The 17,719-nt window shown below is 45.7% G+C and overlaps 1 protein-coding gene and 1 pseudogene across 9 annotated transcripts in view; one reads left to right on the plus strand and one right to left on the minus strand.

Moving 5' to 3' along the window:
* MTA1 (metastasis associated 1) overlaps window positions 1-8,368 on the plus strand; it is a 298,988-nt gene extending 290,620 nt beyond the window's left edge. For 2 of the 9 annotated variants that reach the window (XR_010190411.1, XM_063947331.1), the window contains one exon: window positions 8,023-8,111. Coding sequence is in view for 5 of the 9 variants with exons in the window: in XM_063947327.1 (XP_063803397.1) it covers window positions 8,023-8,164 (142 nt within the window). In the remaining 4 variants the exon portion in view is untranslated. Of the gene's footprint in view, window positions 1-8,022 lie in introns of all 9 variants that reach the window. The other 7 variants (XM_063947327.1, XM_063947328.1, XM_063947329.1 and 4 more) reach the window with 4 other exon arrangements.
* On the minus strand, window positions 2,199-2,317 carry LOC134981958 (5S ribosomal RNA; annotated as a pseudogene).
* Window positions 8,369-17,719: the final 9,351 nt, after the last annotated feature.

The following is a 17,719-nucleotide window of genomic DNA, read 5'->3' on the forward strand; positions in this document are numbered from 1 at the left end:
TGCATTTCTGCTTGAAGGAATGCGAAGACTCTGGAAACTCTGAAAAACCAAGGGTCAGATTTTTGATTAGTGCACCATTGAATACAGGCTTGCTATATTTGGTGATAAATGCGAGCTGAGGACAGTTTCCTTGCTCTGAGCACAGTTTGAATTACCTGTTGTGAGATCCTCTTGCCTTCAGAATGGAAGTCTCAAGAGCCATGCCATCAAAGACAGTCGATCCAGGTGTTTGTGATAACCAGGACCCTGAGACAGTAGATCTGAACAATGAAGGAGTAGGAATGGAGCATCCATCGACATTCTCTGTTGATCTGTGTACCATTGTCTTCTGGACCAAGTCGGAGCTATTAGTATCACGGCACGCTTACCTTGTCTTACCTTTAGCATCACCCTAGATCACAAGGCAATTGGTGGAAACACGTGAGCCAGACGAAAGTTGACAAATCATCCACAAAGGTCGCTCTGGGATCCTTTGTTCTTGACCTGTATGCGGAAACTTTGTTGTTCTGACGGGACGCCATGAGATCTATCTCCGGTAACCCCCATTATCTACCAGAGTTTGCAAGACCTTGGGGTGTAAAGCCCATTTGTTTGCATGAATGGCATGTCTACTGAGAAAATCCACTTCCCAGTTTAGGACTCCTGGAATGAAGACTGCGGAAAATAAAGTTCTGCCCACCTTAAGGTGTGACTTAGCTACTTCATTGTGTTTTGGCTGCGAGTTCCTCCCTGATAGTTGAGGTACGCTACTGCCATTGCAATGCCTGAACGGATTCGAACTGGTTTCATCAGATCGATATTCTTTGGCTTAATAAATGCTATATATATGGCCCGAAGTTCCAATATATTTATTGGCAGGCAACATTCTTCTATGGTCCGCTGCCCCTGGAAACAACTCCTTCCTGACACTTCTCCCCAGCCCTGCAGGCTGGCACCCATTGTCAGAGTTTCCCAATCTGATATCCTAAGGAGCCTCCTTTGCCTGATAGGATGTCTGTAGCCACCAGGCTATTGACCTCCTAACTTCCAGAGGAGAGACCATAATCTGCGCTTTTATTGTATGATGAAAAAAACCTTTCCACTTGGAAAGGATCAGACGTTGCAGTTATATCGAGTGGAACAGAGTATACTTCATCATGTTGAATGACTACACCTTCAAACCCATCACACGCATTAATGCGTAAATGGAGACCGTTTGACTGTGTAGCAACTCCTGAGTCCTTAAGTGAATTTTGGATATTTTGTTCAGAGGTAAAATTACTCTCTGAATACACAATTCCAACACAGCCCCCAAGTGAGTCATCAGTTGTGACGGAACCAGAGACGACTTTGCCCAATTTTTGAGCCAACCATATCTCTGTAACAAGTGGAAATAGAAGTGGTCACATAACAATTTGAGAGACTCTCAATTCCTTACCCATTATATTAACCCTTTGACAATTAGATTTGTTGTAATCATTTTTAGTCTATTTTTAATAAATGTATGAATAATTTTTTATTGTTAAATTTGCTTCCATTCATTATTTGAAACTCAGCCGGCGCCAGTATTCTTTTTTTCCTGTATTCACTTTCTCAGGGACTAACCATCCCTATACAGGCTGCCGTTGACAGCGCACTCACCTATTGTTTTATCGTTTATATCTCTGTAACAAGCTGTTGTCTGTGGCAGATAACACTGAACAATTCCTGAGGATTAATAAGTTGTCGAGGTATGGATTTTGAAAAATCCTTATCCCCTGCAAACGGAGATAAGATGCCATCACCACCATCATTTTGGTGAATACTCTGGGAGCTGTGGTCAGTCCAAATGGTAGGGCCTGAAACTGAAAATTATGCTGGAGGATAACAAACCCGACATAGCGCTGATGGAACAGTGCTACAGAAACATGTAGATAAGCATCCTGGATATTCAGGGATACCATAAAATCCTCCTTCTCCATGGCTAAAATAATGGAACGTAAAGTCTCCATATGAAACCCAAGGCACCCAAATGTATTTGTTCAGCGCTTTTAGATTGAGTATGGGCCGGAACGACTAAAAACAGGTTGGAATGAAAACGTTGTCCTCGTTGTGCAAGAGGAACTGGAATTATCACTCCTGACTGAAGCAACTCCTGAACTGCCTCTTGCAAAGCTCTGATCTTCGTTTCCACTGAAGACGGGCTGGTACAAACTTTTAATGAGGGTATTTCTTGAAAACACCTACAGCGCCTAGTATTCCCAGGTGGTTTACCATCCAAGTACTAACCAGGACCAACACTGCTTAGCTTCCAAGATCAGATAAGATTGGGCTTGTCCAGTGTGGTGTGGCTGTAGATCATAACCATGAGATACAGCTTCTTTCACCCAGGCATCTGTAGTAGACTGCTGACAGATTTGTGCAAAACTGAAGAAGTCAGCCTCACACCCTTGGTTCCCCCAGGTGGAGGCCCGCACCATCAGGCTGATGGCTTGTCTTCAGATTTAAAAACTGGTTCTCTGGTAGCCCAATACCTTTATTCTTAGCACACTTGTTGTATTGGGACTGTTTGTCATTACCCTTTCCTTTTGCTTTTCCTTGATTCCGAAAAGACTGAAAAGCTGGAAACTAGGCTTGAATTTATGTGTGAAAGGAAACTCCACTTTCTTGGAGTCTGCTTCTGACTCCAAAACACTGTTTAATTCTTTACCAAAAAGAATATCTCCAGTAAACCAGGATAAGACTCCAGAACCTTCCTGGATTCTGAGTCAGCTTACCATGTACATAGCCAACCTGCTCTGCAAGCTGCTACTGCTGAAGCTGATGCCTAAGAGGCAATTGTATCCATATCCAGGGCCACTTATCGCTACATGTTTGATATGTGCAATGTGGAATTTTTTCTCTCTAGATGTCATTGAAAGATCCTTCTTTAATACATCAGCACAGGCTGCCATTGCTTATGTCATCCAGACTGAATCCATGGCTGGTCTAATTATTGCCCAAGACAAGGAAAAAATTGTTTTTTTAGAAAACCATCGACTCTCCTATCCGTAACATCATTTATGTTGAAAGCAGAAGTAATGTAGATTTTCGCACCAATCTAATGACATGCAAATCTACTTTGGGAGCCACCTGCCTTTTTTAAAATAGTCCCCAGCTGGACGAGGATAATTGGAATTCCATTTCTTGGAAATCTAACTTCTTACTGGGCGTAACCCAAACCTCTTGCATAATTTCCATCAGCTGTTTTGGGACGTTTAAACACAGTTGCTTTAGTTTTTAACACAGGCTCTGATGCCTCTTCTAAGGATAGAATGGCTTACATAGCACTAATTAGCTCAGGTATGTCCACTGAACTCAGACCTTCCGCCGAAGTGCAATGAGTTCTCATCCTCCGACGAATCCTCATCTAAAACATGTGTAGACTGTGAAGATATTCATGTCTATGTGATTTACTTACCACCGGCCTTTCAGCCTGCTTTTTGTGAGAGGCTGCCAATTTCCGAGGTGGAAAAACCTGAGAATGAATGTTGCATGTAAGGGTTAATAGGTTAACCTATCCCTGGTATAGGAGCTGGCATAATCTGCTCAGCTATATTGGATGTCTGTGCAAAGTAGCCCATGAAGGTTCAACTAGAACCTATGCCTGCCTCAGTTATTTAAGAGGCTTCAGTGACAACTAAAACATTTTGCACATAATCCCTTTTGAACCAGATCCTGATAGGTTAACCCAGCTTTGCAAGACAAACATGAAATGAGTGTTGGTGCTGCTATGGAAAGTGTATTTTTCCTCTCCCTTGCCAATCTTAGACATGATAAATAAATCACACACCTGTACAGTGTTACTACACAAATTGTGACTGTAATCACTTTAAAATTTGTTAAAGTGACACACAATCCGACCCTACCCTGCTTTGCACCAGCATTGAGGATCAGACACACAGAAAAACTGACAGAATTATAGTAAAGTCAGCAATCACACTAGCTATCAGTCACAGGGTATACATTAGTATAATAAGCAAGATGAGCACATAATCAACTACAAATACATTTCAAGTATGTAGGAGAAACATATTACTGCATTACCTTATATAGGATTTAACCATATTCAGTCCCACAGCGAAGTTATCAGACTCCTATGCATCAGGCACTTACCTAACTATTCGTACTCAAAGGTAGATAGAGACTTAGTGCTGTATTACCTGACTCAGTAGAGTGGGATACAGGGAGACTCACCCCGCTTCCAGGATCTATCAATACGTTAGCGAACGGTGAGTGGATCCAGACGCTAATAGTGTACACACTCGTCCCTTGAACCTACAATGAACACAGATGCCCAAGTGAACACCGGCGCACCAGTCACACAGCCACCTATGTTGCGACTGGGTCCCCTTAGATACACAGCATCTCAGACGGAAGCAGGAAATCAGTTCATGGCGGGAGACTCGGAGGAAACTGGTTATGAACTGGGGGGAGGGACGACCAAGGGAGTGTCTGACTCCCCACTGCTGACATCAACCCTAGGGATTGCGGCCTCATACTACACCTGGAGCCTATGATCCCTAGGGCCTAGCGCTGGTGCACCATAGGTAGCAGCCGTGTCAGCGACTGTTTGGTAGTCTCCTCCCAAAACAGTGCGGCTGTGTTCGTGTTCCCCCTCTAAGCAGAACCGATGCCATACCTTCTTCCCGTGTTACGGCCACAGCCTGGAAACGTCTGCTGGACGTGCGAGTACATCCGACACAGTCGCCCACCGAAACAGCACTGTACTCGTGAGTAAGCATTGTCGCGACCCGGCGGGGAGTTGTTGGAGCAACTATCTAAGGTACGTATAAGACGCTTTTTAGAAAGATCGCTCAAAAAAATAGTAAGACTATAAAAATAAAATAAAAAAGCCTATGGCTGCTAAAAAACTAGCAGCCCTCTGACCATGGTCCGGCTCCTGCCGCACCAAACAAAAAACTGATTTGCCTGAGCCAGGAGGCGGGGATATATGGACAGGCCCATTGCTTGCTGGGAGGTCGAAAGCTTTGACCGATTGGTGCAAATCCGCTGTCGCGTCTTCATATCCCCAATGTTATCCTGTGAATAACGTGTGGACCCTGCCGGAGAACAGACGCCAATTTAAAAAAAAAGGTCGCTGTGATAAACCTATCGGCCCAGCTCACTCGTGTCAGGCGTTTTGTTCCGCGTGGCAAATTAAGGCTAGGTGTATGAGGACACATCTGTACCCACCCTCCATACATTTTGTTTGTGTCATGATCTATGATTACATATGCATGAATTCCAGTTACTGTCATCTTATGTGGGCCATGTGCCCTGTTGGTAAATCTGAAGGTCATTTATTCAGGCGTGTTACACGTTTCTGCATTTTTGCAATTTCTTATTATTCTCTCAAATTGGTTTATGGGATATTGTTAAACCGCATTGGTTTCAGGCCGCATTACTATTAACTGGGTTGCAGTAGGATTTGTAAGTGATAAATGAGTATTTGATGTGTACAGTTAGTTTAGGCTGATAACCCCAAACAACTCTTTCATTTAAACCCCAAAAGCTTCTTTAGAGACTGTTCTTCCTAAGGCAACTTAAGAAGTTCAACATCCCACAGAAGCTCCTGCTCCTCTTCTACTCTGCAGTCATAGAATCTGTGCTGTGCTCCTCAATAATCGTCTGGTATAGTTCCGCCAGCGTGAGAGATAAACGCAGGCTCCAAAGAGTGGTAAGGTCAGCTGAGAAGATCAACGGAGCTGACCTTCCCCCTGTCCATGATCTGTATCTGTCCAGAGCCAAAAAACAGGCAACTAGAATAGTTAAGGACCCGCTTCACCCTAGCCACGGCACGCTCAACCTGCTGCCATCTGGCAGACGATACAGGGCCATCCCCACCAGAAGCCTCAAACGCTTCTTTCCTCAAGCAGGTACACATTACCCAAACTGCATCCCTCCCATTTGAAAAAATCTGAATTAGTTTTAATTCATGCACTTTGATGTGCTTTGCCCTGTAAAGAATCATACAGTTTACAAACCACACATCAAAGAACATGAAAATCTCTAGTTCAAGCAAACCCATAGTGACTGTACCGCAATGTGTACCCCATCTGTGTCACCCGTCTGTCTGCCCCTCCCCTTTAGAATGTAAGCTCTCACGAGCAGGGCCCTCTTCCCTCATGTGCTTATCCTTTCTTACTTTAATAATCCTCAACTGCCGAAATCCTGCAGTCTTCTGCCACGTGATACTTATCTCAGTGTAGTTATGCTTAGTTACCCTGTACTTGTCCGATATTGTCTTCAACTGTAAGTCACTGTTTTCCTGTTTGATTATGTGCATATGAACCCTTGTGGCGCCATATAAATAAAGAATAATAATAATGTGTACACCATGCAGGGATTAGAACTAAATGTGTTGCTTATATTTAGAATGTGACTGTTTGTTTGTTTCCAGATGTATAACAGCCAGCCACGAGCTGACCAAGACATATGCCAGTTTAGGGAATGCCCACACATTGCAGGTTTCTCCAAATTACAGATACAGAAAACTACTTATTATACGTGTGCTATAGACCAGGAGCTCTATTTATCCATTACAGTGAGTTGGTGACTTATTTGTGCTGTTCAGTGCTGCTTAGGAATGCAGCCCCATCACACTGATCATTCTATGAGCCAGATGTACTAAGCCTTGAAAAGTGATACATTTCACGTGATGAAGTACCAGCCAATCAGCTCCTAGCTGCCATGTCACAGGCTGTGTCTGAAAAATGACAGCTAGGAGCTGGTTGGCTGGGACTTCATCACCGCGAAATGTATCACTTTTCAAAGCTTAGTACATCTCCCCCTTTTTTTGTATCTTCTCCAAGTAACAGTCCAGGCTGTGTAAGCAGGTTGGGTATGGGTTACCGCCGGCGGGGAGGGGACGAGCGCAACAAGCCCCTTGCAGGCTTGCTGCGGATTCTGTGTTGTGAGCGCACAGGCTCTATTCCCACTCTGTGGGTGTCGTGGACACCCACGAGTGGGAATAGTCCCTGATAGTCAGCATTTAGAGGGGGGTGGGATGTAGGCATAGGTAATGTGACCGGCGGTCTCCTGACCACATCCTGTGTTAGCATTGTTTCTAAGAATTGAACGGGGACTTGCACACCCCAAGTTGTCATTTTTCCATACCTTCTATACTGTGGATCTCCCACTGGTCAGGGACTGATATGTTGTGTTGCTATTACACAGTTGAAAGCCTGATTTGTAAGTTACTAACTAGACATTGTTATAGTTCAGTGTGACTATAGAGGTGCACACTGCAGAGTTTTATAATAGAGAAGTTGATCATATCCATCAGGACAGAGCTTGAGGAATGAAACCCCCACTGTGCGAATGCCGTAAATAATAGCTTGGAATGAAGACTGCAGTTAACGTAAATGCATACACAAAGCAGAGGAGGGCAATAAGAGGCCCCCCAGTTGCTGTTAAACTACACATCCCAGCATGCCTCACTACAGTTTTAGCATGTCAACTTATTGCTCACCTCTGCTATAAAGGGTGCGAGTCCCCTGACCGCATCCAGGGCCATCGTAACATACGGACACACTAGGCAACTGCACGGGGCTCCGCAATTCTAGGGGCATTTAAGCAGTGGTGGACACACAATCAGAGCAGCGAGGCAGCCTTCTCTATCTGCCTCCCAGCCTGCTGCCAGACAGTGAATGGCTGTCAGCATGCAGATTGGTGGATGGCTGGAGCTATCCACCAGAGTGCTGACAGCCATTCACTGTATGGAAGTATGTGAAGAAACGGAGCAGGACCACAGGAGGAGCATGTTATGAATAGGTGTGTAGAGGCCCCAGTGCATTGCTTTGCCCAGCCCTGACTGCATCTCAAGAGTGCACTGGGAATATGTTGCCAGTATCGGTGCAGGAAACAGCAAATACATAGTCCATCTCCAGAAAGTGAATCTGTGAAAAGCTGTAGTACGTGGTCCATAAGTTCTGAAACAGGTTAATGACTTTTAGCTTATGAAGGCTCGGGTCAGATTGGACTTTCACTAACAAATGTCACTTTCCTTTTTTTTTTCTTTAGGAAAGTCCGCAAGTTACTCTCATCATGTGAAACCAAGCGCGCAGCCCGTCGACCTTACAGACACATAGTCATCTGCCAATCTCATTTGGAACTACCTATGCGTCACCCTGTCAACGATGAACCAATTGTTATTGAGGACTAAACCCTACAAGAAGATTCTTCTCACAATTCTACTTGACTTTTACAGTGGTGGGAGAGAGAGAGAACTTTTGCTTCTTTTAAAGGATTCCATGCTTTGTATAAACATCAAAATCTGAAGACTTGCTACCCCTTGGCCAATTTTTGTTAAACCAGTCATTCCCTTGTATTCATGTAGAAATATAATTTCTTGTTTGGTATTTTTTTTTTTGGGGGGGGGGGGGGGGGGGGGGTTATTCTATTCGACTGGTGTTACAGGCTAAAAGGAAGTCGTTAAAGGGCCATTGGGACAGCTATGGTTTTGGTGTTTCATTTCAATGCAATTACAGACCGGATTCTAAAACTTTGTACACTTGAAATAATGTATTATTGCGGATGCCTTTCTTTCTACAAGGTGTGTTTTTTTCCATTTATGAAAGTGCCATTTAATGTTGTTTATTTTTTCCATTTATAGACTGAAAACAAATCTGTGTTTTACGGAATTTCATTTGGCCGAAACAGTATGATGCGATATAAATGTATTCTTGTGACTTGAGTTTAAAGTAAATAATTAAAATGTTTCCATACATAAGCCGTTCATTTTGGAATGAACTCCGTGCATTCTCCTGGAAAACATTATTGCAAGATTTTTACAAGAAACTGTTCATATTTCAGTCTTAAATTGAAAATAAACCTCAGTTTACACCAAATTCATATCCACTGGTCGAGTTCCATCTGGCTGTCAGTACTGAGCACTCCATTGTATACTTACTGATAAGACTAATATACATTGAACTAGGTGCTTCATCGCGCCCTACGGGCGCTCTTCACACCGTCGCAAGGGGCTACGCCCCCTTAACCCTTGCATGCCTTTCTGGGGTTCAATATTTGTATTATATGGAGTATTACCTGCATTCCTTTGTTAGTGGTTAAATATTGCACAATGAAAGGGCGTGCGATGGTGAAGGAGGCGCAGCCCCTTGCGACGGCGTGAACAGCACCTGCAGGGCACAATGTACAGAATGTAGCAGGTGCGGGGGGGACTGCGGATGGGGGAGGGTGTCTGTAGATGCAGCGGGTGGAGGGGGGGTGGAAGTGGGGGGGGGGTCCGGATGGGGAAGGGTCGGGAAGTGCTGCGGGTGGGGGAGGGGCAGAGGAGTGGGGGCTGCAGATGGGGGAGGGGTCCGGAGGCACTGCAGGTGGGGGAGGGGCAGGGGTGCCATGGGTGGGAGCGGGGCAGGTGTGGGGATGTTGCGGATGGGTTAAGGGTTCCGGAGGTGCTGTGGGATGGGAAGGGGCGGGGGGTGGGGTAGGGGTCCGCAGGCACCGTGGGTAGGGTAGGGGCAGGTACGGGTGGTGCGGCGGATGGGGAAGGAGGTCCGGAGGTGCTGCAGGTGGTGGAGGGGCAGGTGCGGGGGTGCCATGGGTGGGGGAGGGGGGGACCGCGGATGGAGGAGGGTGTCTGCAGATGCTGCGGGTGGAGGGGGGCAGGTGTGGGGGGAGACATATATGGGGGGTGGATGGTGGAGGGGGTCTGGAGGTGCTGTGGGTGGTGAAGGGGAGGAGGAGTGGGAGCCGCGGGTGGTGTAGGGGGTCTGGAGGCACAGTGTGTGGGGGAGGGGTGGAGTGCCGCATGCGGTGGAGGGGAAGGTGCGGAGGTGTGGTGCATTGGGGAGGGGTCTGGAGGCGCTGCGGGTACTGTACCTGCCAAAAAGGTAGTTGGAGGGTATGCAGTGACAGGGCCAGGACAGGGGTGACAGGGGAGATAACAGAGGCAGTACGGAACCTGCACAGCGGCAGGTGCCCCACAAAACTGCAGCTAAGAAGTGTGGAGTGTGCCAGAAAGTGACGCTCCTCCGCGCCAGAGAGACCCTGCTGAGTATGCTGATGTGGGGGGTCAAGCACACAGTGAGCCGGTGCCCATCTGTCTGTACGGCATACCCCCTCACACACCCCCATACCTCCCAACTGTCCCGATTTTCGTGGGACAGTCCCATTTTTTGGGGGTCTGTCCCGCTGTCCCACCCTCGGGTCGCAGTGTCCCGCGGTGGGGGGGGGGGGGGGGGCGCAGTTGGATAGCTCCTGTACTCGCTGTTCTGCTTAGCAGTGCAGCGGTGAATAGTGGAGACAGAGGGAGAGTGGGCATCAGGGGGTACGGATTAAGGGAGGGGGGGGGCAGGGGGTACGTAATGTTGGCCCCACACTTTTAGGGGGTCCCCCAGCTCGAGTAGCTCTGTCCCAGCTCAGAAGCCCCCACCCCCCCTCCTGCCAGCAACAACGGCAGCATTGTGCTACTGTCAGCACACGCTGCTGCGTGTTGGCAGGTCTGTGGTGTTGCAGGGAGGCAGCAGTCTCCCTGCTTTCTTCTGCCTGTGCGGGTGTGTAAGGGGGAGCAACCACCCCCTATGGATTTACCCCTAGCTGAGGGGCCAAAATTCCATAAAAAAAAAAAAACACGGAATTTGCATGAGGGGGCGTGGCCTCGCGTCCCGCTATTAGGCCACACCCCCAACCCCACAGCAGGCACAGCAATGAGATAGGGTTCCCCTGTCTCATGTGCCCTGGGCCCCCGGACTCATAATCAGCCCCTGGGGGCATGCCAGCAGCTCACAGAGCGCTGGGCATGCCCCCTCTCTGACGAAAACGGGGGCCCTCCCGTGAAGCCACGCCCCCTTTTCGCTGGTCACGCCCCCTTTTCGACGCATGTGTGTCCCTCCTTCTGCCTGAAGAAAGCTTGGAGGTATGCACCCCTGCCTGTGCCATGCCCATACTATCTGCTTCTGCTCCTAGTCTCCTATAGATCTGGCCAGATCTGTGACTCATTTGACTAACTCCGCCCAGTGTTGTGACTCCGCCCAGCGTTAGCAAATGAAGCACAAAGTCACAGATCTGGGCTATTATATATGAGATTGCTACTGTAGCTTATCATCTTAACTAGCCATACGATTAGAACTCTTAAAAGTAGACCAGTGGTTCCCAACTCGGACCTCAAGGCAAAGTAACATTGCAGGTTTTACAGACGGTTAAATTAAACTGACTGAGGTACTAATGAAGTCACCTGTTGCTAAGCATGGATATACTTAAAACCTGAACTGTTAGGGGGCCTTGAGGACAGAGCATGGGAACCTTTGATGTAGACTACTGTATATGGATGCAGCTGTTTTTGCGTTTTACCCTTGCACTTTCTTCTAAACATAGGGGCCTATTTATCAAGTTCTAGCTATTTAATACCTGTTGCATATTATGGGCGGGATTCAAATCTTTTATTGCCCCCTATCTCCCGTCTAAAGTGACGGGGGAGATCGCAGGGCGATATTCTATGGCCCCCTGTTATCACGCCAATAAGAGATGGGTTTAGCCGCGTAAAGCAGCTAAACCTGACTAAAGTCATGGGTGCGATGGCGAAAAGTCCCGTTTGGGCGACAAACGGTTCACTTTTCATGCATTTCAGCTCACCACCCTCAGGGGGTGGTGAGCTGAAATGCTGATATCCCGCCCATCGGCAGTAACATTTGAATACTGATGGCGGGCGCAATGGGGGCGGGAGGAGAGCTGCAAGATTTGAATCCCGCCCTATAAATGATGCTCCAGCCAATGTGTCAAAAATGACAGTTTGGCGCTGATTGGTTGAGTATGATAAATGGTGCTCCAACCAGTTTTATATAGCTAAAACTTGTCAAGAAATGGGCACCCATGTTTCTATACACAAATACCTGTACAAGTATGGTTAAATTGAAATTTATATTTAGAAGTAATATAGAGACCATCATTTATATACAATTTATAGAACACATACTAGCTAACACTGATTCATATTAAAGGTCCTGTATGTGAAAATAGTAATATGCAGCCAACTTGAAAACGGCCGTGACTTGCCTGCTTTAATTCCAACCACTCCTGTTACCACCTCGAAACGGTCACTTCCTATCAATCACTTTTCCATGAAATCCTCATTGCCGTCAACATCAGAGCGGCACATACTTAGTGTGATTGCAGCACATGTGCAGAGCAATCGCAGCACATACGGTCTGCCAATAATCGCTCCGTTGCGTGAACATGGGCCACTGCGTACAAACATGAATTAGGTGCACATTATCCCTTTCTACACCAAAATATCTCTTACCAATTAAGCCTGTTATTCACAATTAAAAACACTTTTCCTGCTGCTAGATTAGATTTAGGCAGCCAGTTCAACTATTAAATTAAAGAACAATGAATAATTATTCTTTAAAAGTTAAATTACTCTAATCTCCCCTCTCTTTTCTACCTAAGCCTGAACTAGCAGCACTGTGGGACTAGTGTTTTTCTAGATGTTTTTTTTTTTTATTTACCCACCTGGCCACTCAGTCAGCCGATGTGCATTACTGCCTGTCTGCCTCACCGTCACTGATCCTGCCGCACAACGGCTCCTCAGCACCGTGGGAGACGTTATAATGTCTCTGTCCATACTCTGAGTGGGAGCTAGAACTGGAAGGTGGAGCTTGGCTCACTGAGAAGATGCTTAAAACATTTTTAAAGCGGCAAACATTTACAAGGCAAAACCAACCTAGTCTTGCCTTTTGAAATGTTTGCTGCTTTAAAAAAAAATGTACGAGTTCGGACTAAATCTCGGAGCTCCGGCCGTCTCACCCTCCATTACGTCAGGCCCCAGGACAGCCTGGAGATGTATGAAAGGGGAACTGATCACAAGAACAGTGCAGAGGCACACACCTCACAGGATGCCAGTAGAGAACAAGCATATTGCTCAAATAGTTCTATGCGAGCTATTACACACACTACTAGAAGGTTATGACAGTCAAAGGGGTTTATGTAACAAATTCAGATTCAGCCTTAGAACTGGTTGCCGCTTTAATTTTAGTTGCAAACTCAATGACGTCCTGCTGTTTCCATGAAATCTGGAGCTATTACATAAATCCCACAGTATTTATCCTCTGTAGGCTTTGTGGAGTAGGTGATTTACCTCTGATAACAGAAGATGAAAACGAAGTTATTAGGTATCTCTTTCTAAAGCATTTGTGACCTTAAATAAATTAATCCAGGGAGTTAAAAACATTTGATACTCTTGAATAATGTAATTCAAATTTAAATCCAAAATACTGTAAAATTCCAGCCCTGTGGCCGTGTTCTATGCTTAGCAAAGTAGCTTACTCAGGAGCAGAATGATAAGAACCATAAAGCAATCAAAGGTTTTTAAAAAGTGATAGATAGATAGATAGATAGATAGATAGATAGATAGATAGATAGATAGATAGATAGATAGATCTTATGGTCTTCTGAGACTGAAGATCATTGTGTTCATTTAACACACAACTTTTAACTAGATTTGTAGGCCTTTCTACCACCACAAAGTGCTCCACAAAGATCATCTTAAGCCCCATACATACTAGACGAGAAAGTGAAAGATCTCACTCAGAAGGGCCGATCTGAGTGAGATCTTTTACATTCTCTTCCAGTGTGTACACGCAATGTTGTTAACGATGCGCGCTCTCGCGCATCATTAACGACCCCCTCCCTCGTCTGAACATATACAGACGACGGAGGCCGTTATTTCCCCCGCCGCCCCCCATCGCTCCCTTTTCCACCGGCATCAGCAAGTGTGTATGCACTTGCCAATGCCGGCACCCTGCCAGGTCCTCACCGCCGCCAATATTGGTGTCTGCGGGGATCGCCTAGTGTGTACTGGGCTTTAGGTACTAGAGCTATAGGAGGTGCAACATTTTGTTGTGAGGTCTCTTGTAGTCATTCTGTTTCTGCCCTATGATTACATACCATCTCTGCCTACAAACCAATTTATGAAGAACAGCGACTAGACAAATTTGGTGGTAACCTGCGGCCCCTTCCTGTAAAGGGAGATGATTACCGGTACTCCACTGACCTAACTTATCTATACAACACACACAAAAATGTGCACTAGAAGGACAGATAGGAAATCAACCCCACTAAGGCTGGGCATACAGTATGTGGGATATCATTCATACAGCTTACATACGATATATCGCCCAGCCATCAGCTTGTGGGTTCACAAAATATATCTGTGAACGACGTGGTTCACAGATACATCACGTCAGCTGTGCAGCATGGCAGATGCTGATATACCTTGCAGATATATTATTACATCTGCCTGAGTGTATGGATTATGGGCCGACCCATATGCCGGCCGCAGAAGCCACCGACAATGACGCCACTACCAGTTCCTGAGGCCAGGCATTTAAGGCAGCGGATTGCTAAGTGCGTATCCATGTATCGTTTGTGCAGGACGCTTACCGAGATCATTGGATCGGTTGGCCGGTCGGGCAGCTGGCTGATCCATCGTTCAGGTGTGTACTCAGCATAAGGCAACTGTTAAACAGGCCAGGGCCACCAGCAATCAGGCAACAAAGTAAATAATCTCAATAAGAATGGTCAAAAACAGAAGCAAAGCAGAAGTCCATCCATAAAGTAATACAATCACAAAAACACAACCAAGTATTGGCATATCAGAATCACTGATACACAATTTACGTTTATATAAACCTCTGGCAGCCAGGACATAATACAGTAATAATAATTACATGCGATGTGCTGCCGACATGCTGGAACACTGACTTAGACCAAATACCACCAAGTAATGTATATAAACTAAGATGTTATCATATTTCATATCATACATTTTCATATACATTCCCTAAGATATATTTCTCCAAGATATACCTCAAGTACAGTATATTAACTTCATATATCAACAACTTCATGTTTTCAGATCTATTTACCATAAAGTCTAGTTCCCAAGAATGCAGAATTGGCTCAGGTCAGACAGGTCCACAGGCAGATTTACACTTTGTCCAATACAATATTCCGCATTTCAATTCCCAGCAAGTTCTGATCTTGCTGTAGAATTTGGCTCAGTTTATTAGAAAACCTCTGTGCAGATGAAAACTCAAATATAAGGTAACAGACTAGTTTGTATCATAAACTATGTATTATTATTATTATTATCCTTTATTTATATGGCGCCACAAGGGTTCCGCAGCGCCCAATTACAGAGTACATGAATAATCAAACAGGAAAACAGCAACTTACAGTTGATGACAGTATAGGACAAGTACAGGGTAAATATTCCAGTGTCATCTGCTGATGTAACTGTTTAAGTATCAGGTGGCAGAAGACTGCTGGATGTGGTGCAGTTGAAGATTATTAAAGTAAGACAAAGTATAAGCACATGAGGGAAGAGGGCCCTGCTCGTGAGAGCTTACATTCTAAAGGGGAGGGGTAGACAGACAGGGGTGACACAGATGGGGTACATGGAGAGTGTAGACCAGGCATTCCCAACCACGGTCCTCAAGGCACACCAACAGTGCAGGTTTTAGTGATATCCAGGCTGCAGCACAGATGATTAAATCAAAATAACTGAGCTACTAATTAAGTCACCTGTGCTGAAGCCTGGATATCACTAAAACCTGCACTGTTAGTGTGCCTTGAGGACCGTGGTTGGGAATGCCTGGTGTAGAACATATGTATATGTAAGAAGATATGTATAGCATAGGAAGGGGTTAACGGATTGTTACACATCTTTTTCTTTTCAAAGATAGTGTGATGGTCTCTAAAGTTATTGCAGGTAGCAGACATTACGGTCATCAGAGAAGCCCTCAACCCCATAAAAGATATATAGACTGCTTCCACACTACTTTTATATAGCAATCAGGTTAAAAGTATGAATGCCAAATGTGCCATACACTAACAGTCTGCTAACGTATGCAAATCTTCTATCATGTGCTATTTATATTATTTCATGAATTGTCTGTATTGTGAATAATTGCTCACTTTATATTTTAACTAGTGACCAGTTGCGGTTTTTACCTATGGGCTGCAGGGCTGCAGCACCCCACAGATAAAATCTGCCACCCAGCTAAGTGTCAATGAGACTGCAATGGCTTCACTGTGATTGGCAGTGACTTCCTATTGCAAGTCCTACCAGTGCCAGTCACAGGGCGGTATTCAAATGATATGTCACGCCCAATCTTCTTCCTAAAGTGATGCCAGTTATCGCTCATATCGCGCCCATTGTAATCAGGTTTAGCTGCGTAAAGGATTGGGAGCCCTCGCTACCCAGGGGGTAGCGAGCTGAAATGATTATACAACATCTGTCAACAGAAACAGAGCAGGTGTGGAAGGGGGGGGTGAAAAGAATTGAATACCGCCCACAGACACTACAGGCAGTCCCATTGGGTGGTGTTTCCTCCCTCTGGAATTAACAGAGCTGGCTTCCTGTAGGAAACCACTCCCTGCCTTTCACGCAGCCCAATCTGGCTTCTATGGCCTGCAGCCAATGCAGTACATAGAAGCCAGGGGTTTGCGCATGCGCAGTCATACAGCTTCATCTGCACATGTACCGGTCCGGCACCTGCTGGATCCATTGCGCAGGTGCCAGGACCCAGGGCGCTGTCTCTCCTCTCCTCTCTGGGCTAGTAAGTAAGTAGGAGCCACCACTGTTAACTACTTTAAAAAATTAATTTTGGGTGGATGCATTCGGCAATCCGGGCAGTCATGTGACCGACAACAGAATCCCAACACCACTCAGGAGACTGGCGCCAGGACATTGACAGCCCACATTCCAAAGGTATTGGGGTACGAGTAAGGGCCCAGAGGAGGATTAGGCACTAGGGGGTGGTTAGACATAGCTGACACCCCCCGAGGGGTAGAATATTCACCCCGTTCAGTGTTGGGATGCTGCTGTCAGTCATGTGACTACCGGCATCCCACCAGGATAACATACCCAGCCTGTTTAAGGTGAATGTTGATTAAAGTAAGTTTCTTTTTTAAGATCTTTCCAATCTCCTGCATTCCTTCATAATACTAACAAATAGCTATCAAGTAAAAATTGCATTTGTTTTTCATATTTCCAGCAAGGCTAAAAAGTGGGAGAGGATTAAATAGAGGGGGCAGGTGAAGGGAGATGAGAAGTTCCCAAACTTGAATTCGATGCTGGAGTGATGGGCAAGAGGAGAACACAGGAAGATCTCATTGCGGATGGAATTTTTTCGAGTTAAAGCAGGAGGCAAAGTCAGATGCAGTTATAGAGGAGGTGATGGTCGGAATAGAGGAGGGAAGAGGGGGAAATTGAAGGTAACGAAGAGGCAGTGTGGCTTCTGGAATTGGGAGGAAATTAGAGATTTCAAGAGAAAGGGCTATAGGAGGAGAGAATTCATTTGTATTGGAGGAAGTCAGCAAGAGCGCAATGTCCCCCGCAGTATGCCAAGGTTGAGGAGGGGATCAGCACAGACAAATGGTGAGAGCTGGGGAGTTAGTCTGGTCAGGGTAGAAGATGGTGGGTATGGAGGGTATCCAGTTGACAGTTAATAGGTCAACCCCATATGGTCGACACAGACAGGTACAAAAGGTCAACATGTTTAAATGGTCAAAATGAGAATAGTCAATACACATATGGTCGACATATTTTTGTTGTATTTTTACATTTTCAGCAACTTTTTCATACTGTACTATCCAGGTGGACTACGACTAGGAACAGTGACCTGCCCCAAGCATGGTGAGCGAATCTGTACACTATTTGGGGTTACATGTGGGTTACCATTGGAAAAAAAAG

This window comes from Pseudophryne corroboree, chromosome 12, assembly GCF_028390025.1.
Source record: "Pseudophryne corroboree isolate aPseCor3 chromosome 12, aPseCor3.hap2, whole genome shotgun sequence".
In the NCBI taxonomy this organism is placed as follows: Eukaryota; Metazoa; Chordata; class Amphibia; order Anura; family Myobatrachidae; genus Pseudophryne; species Pseudophryne corroboree.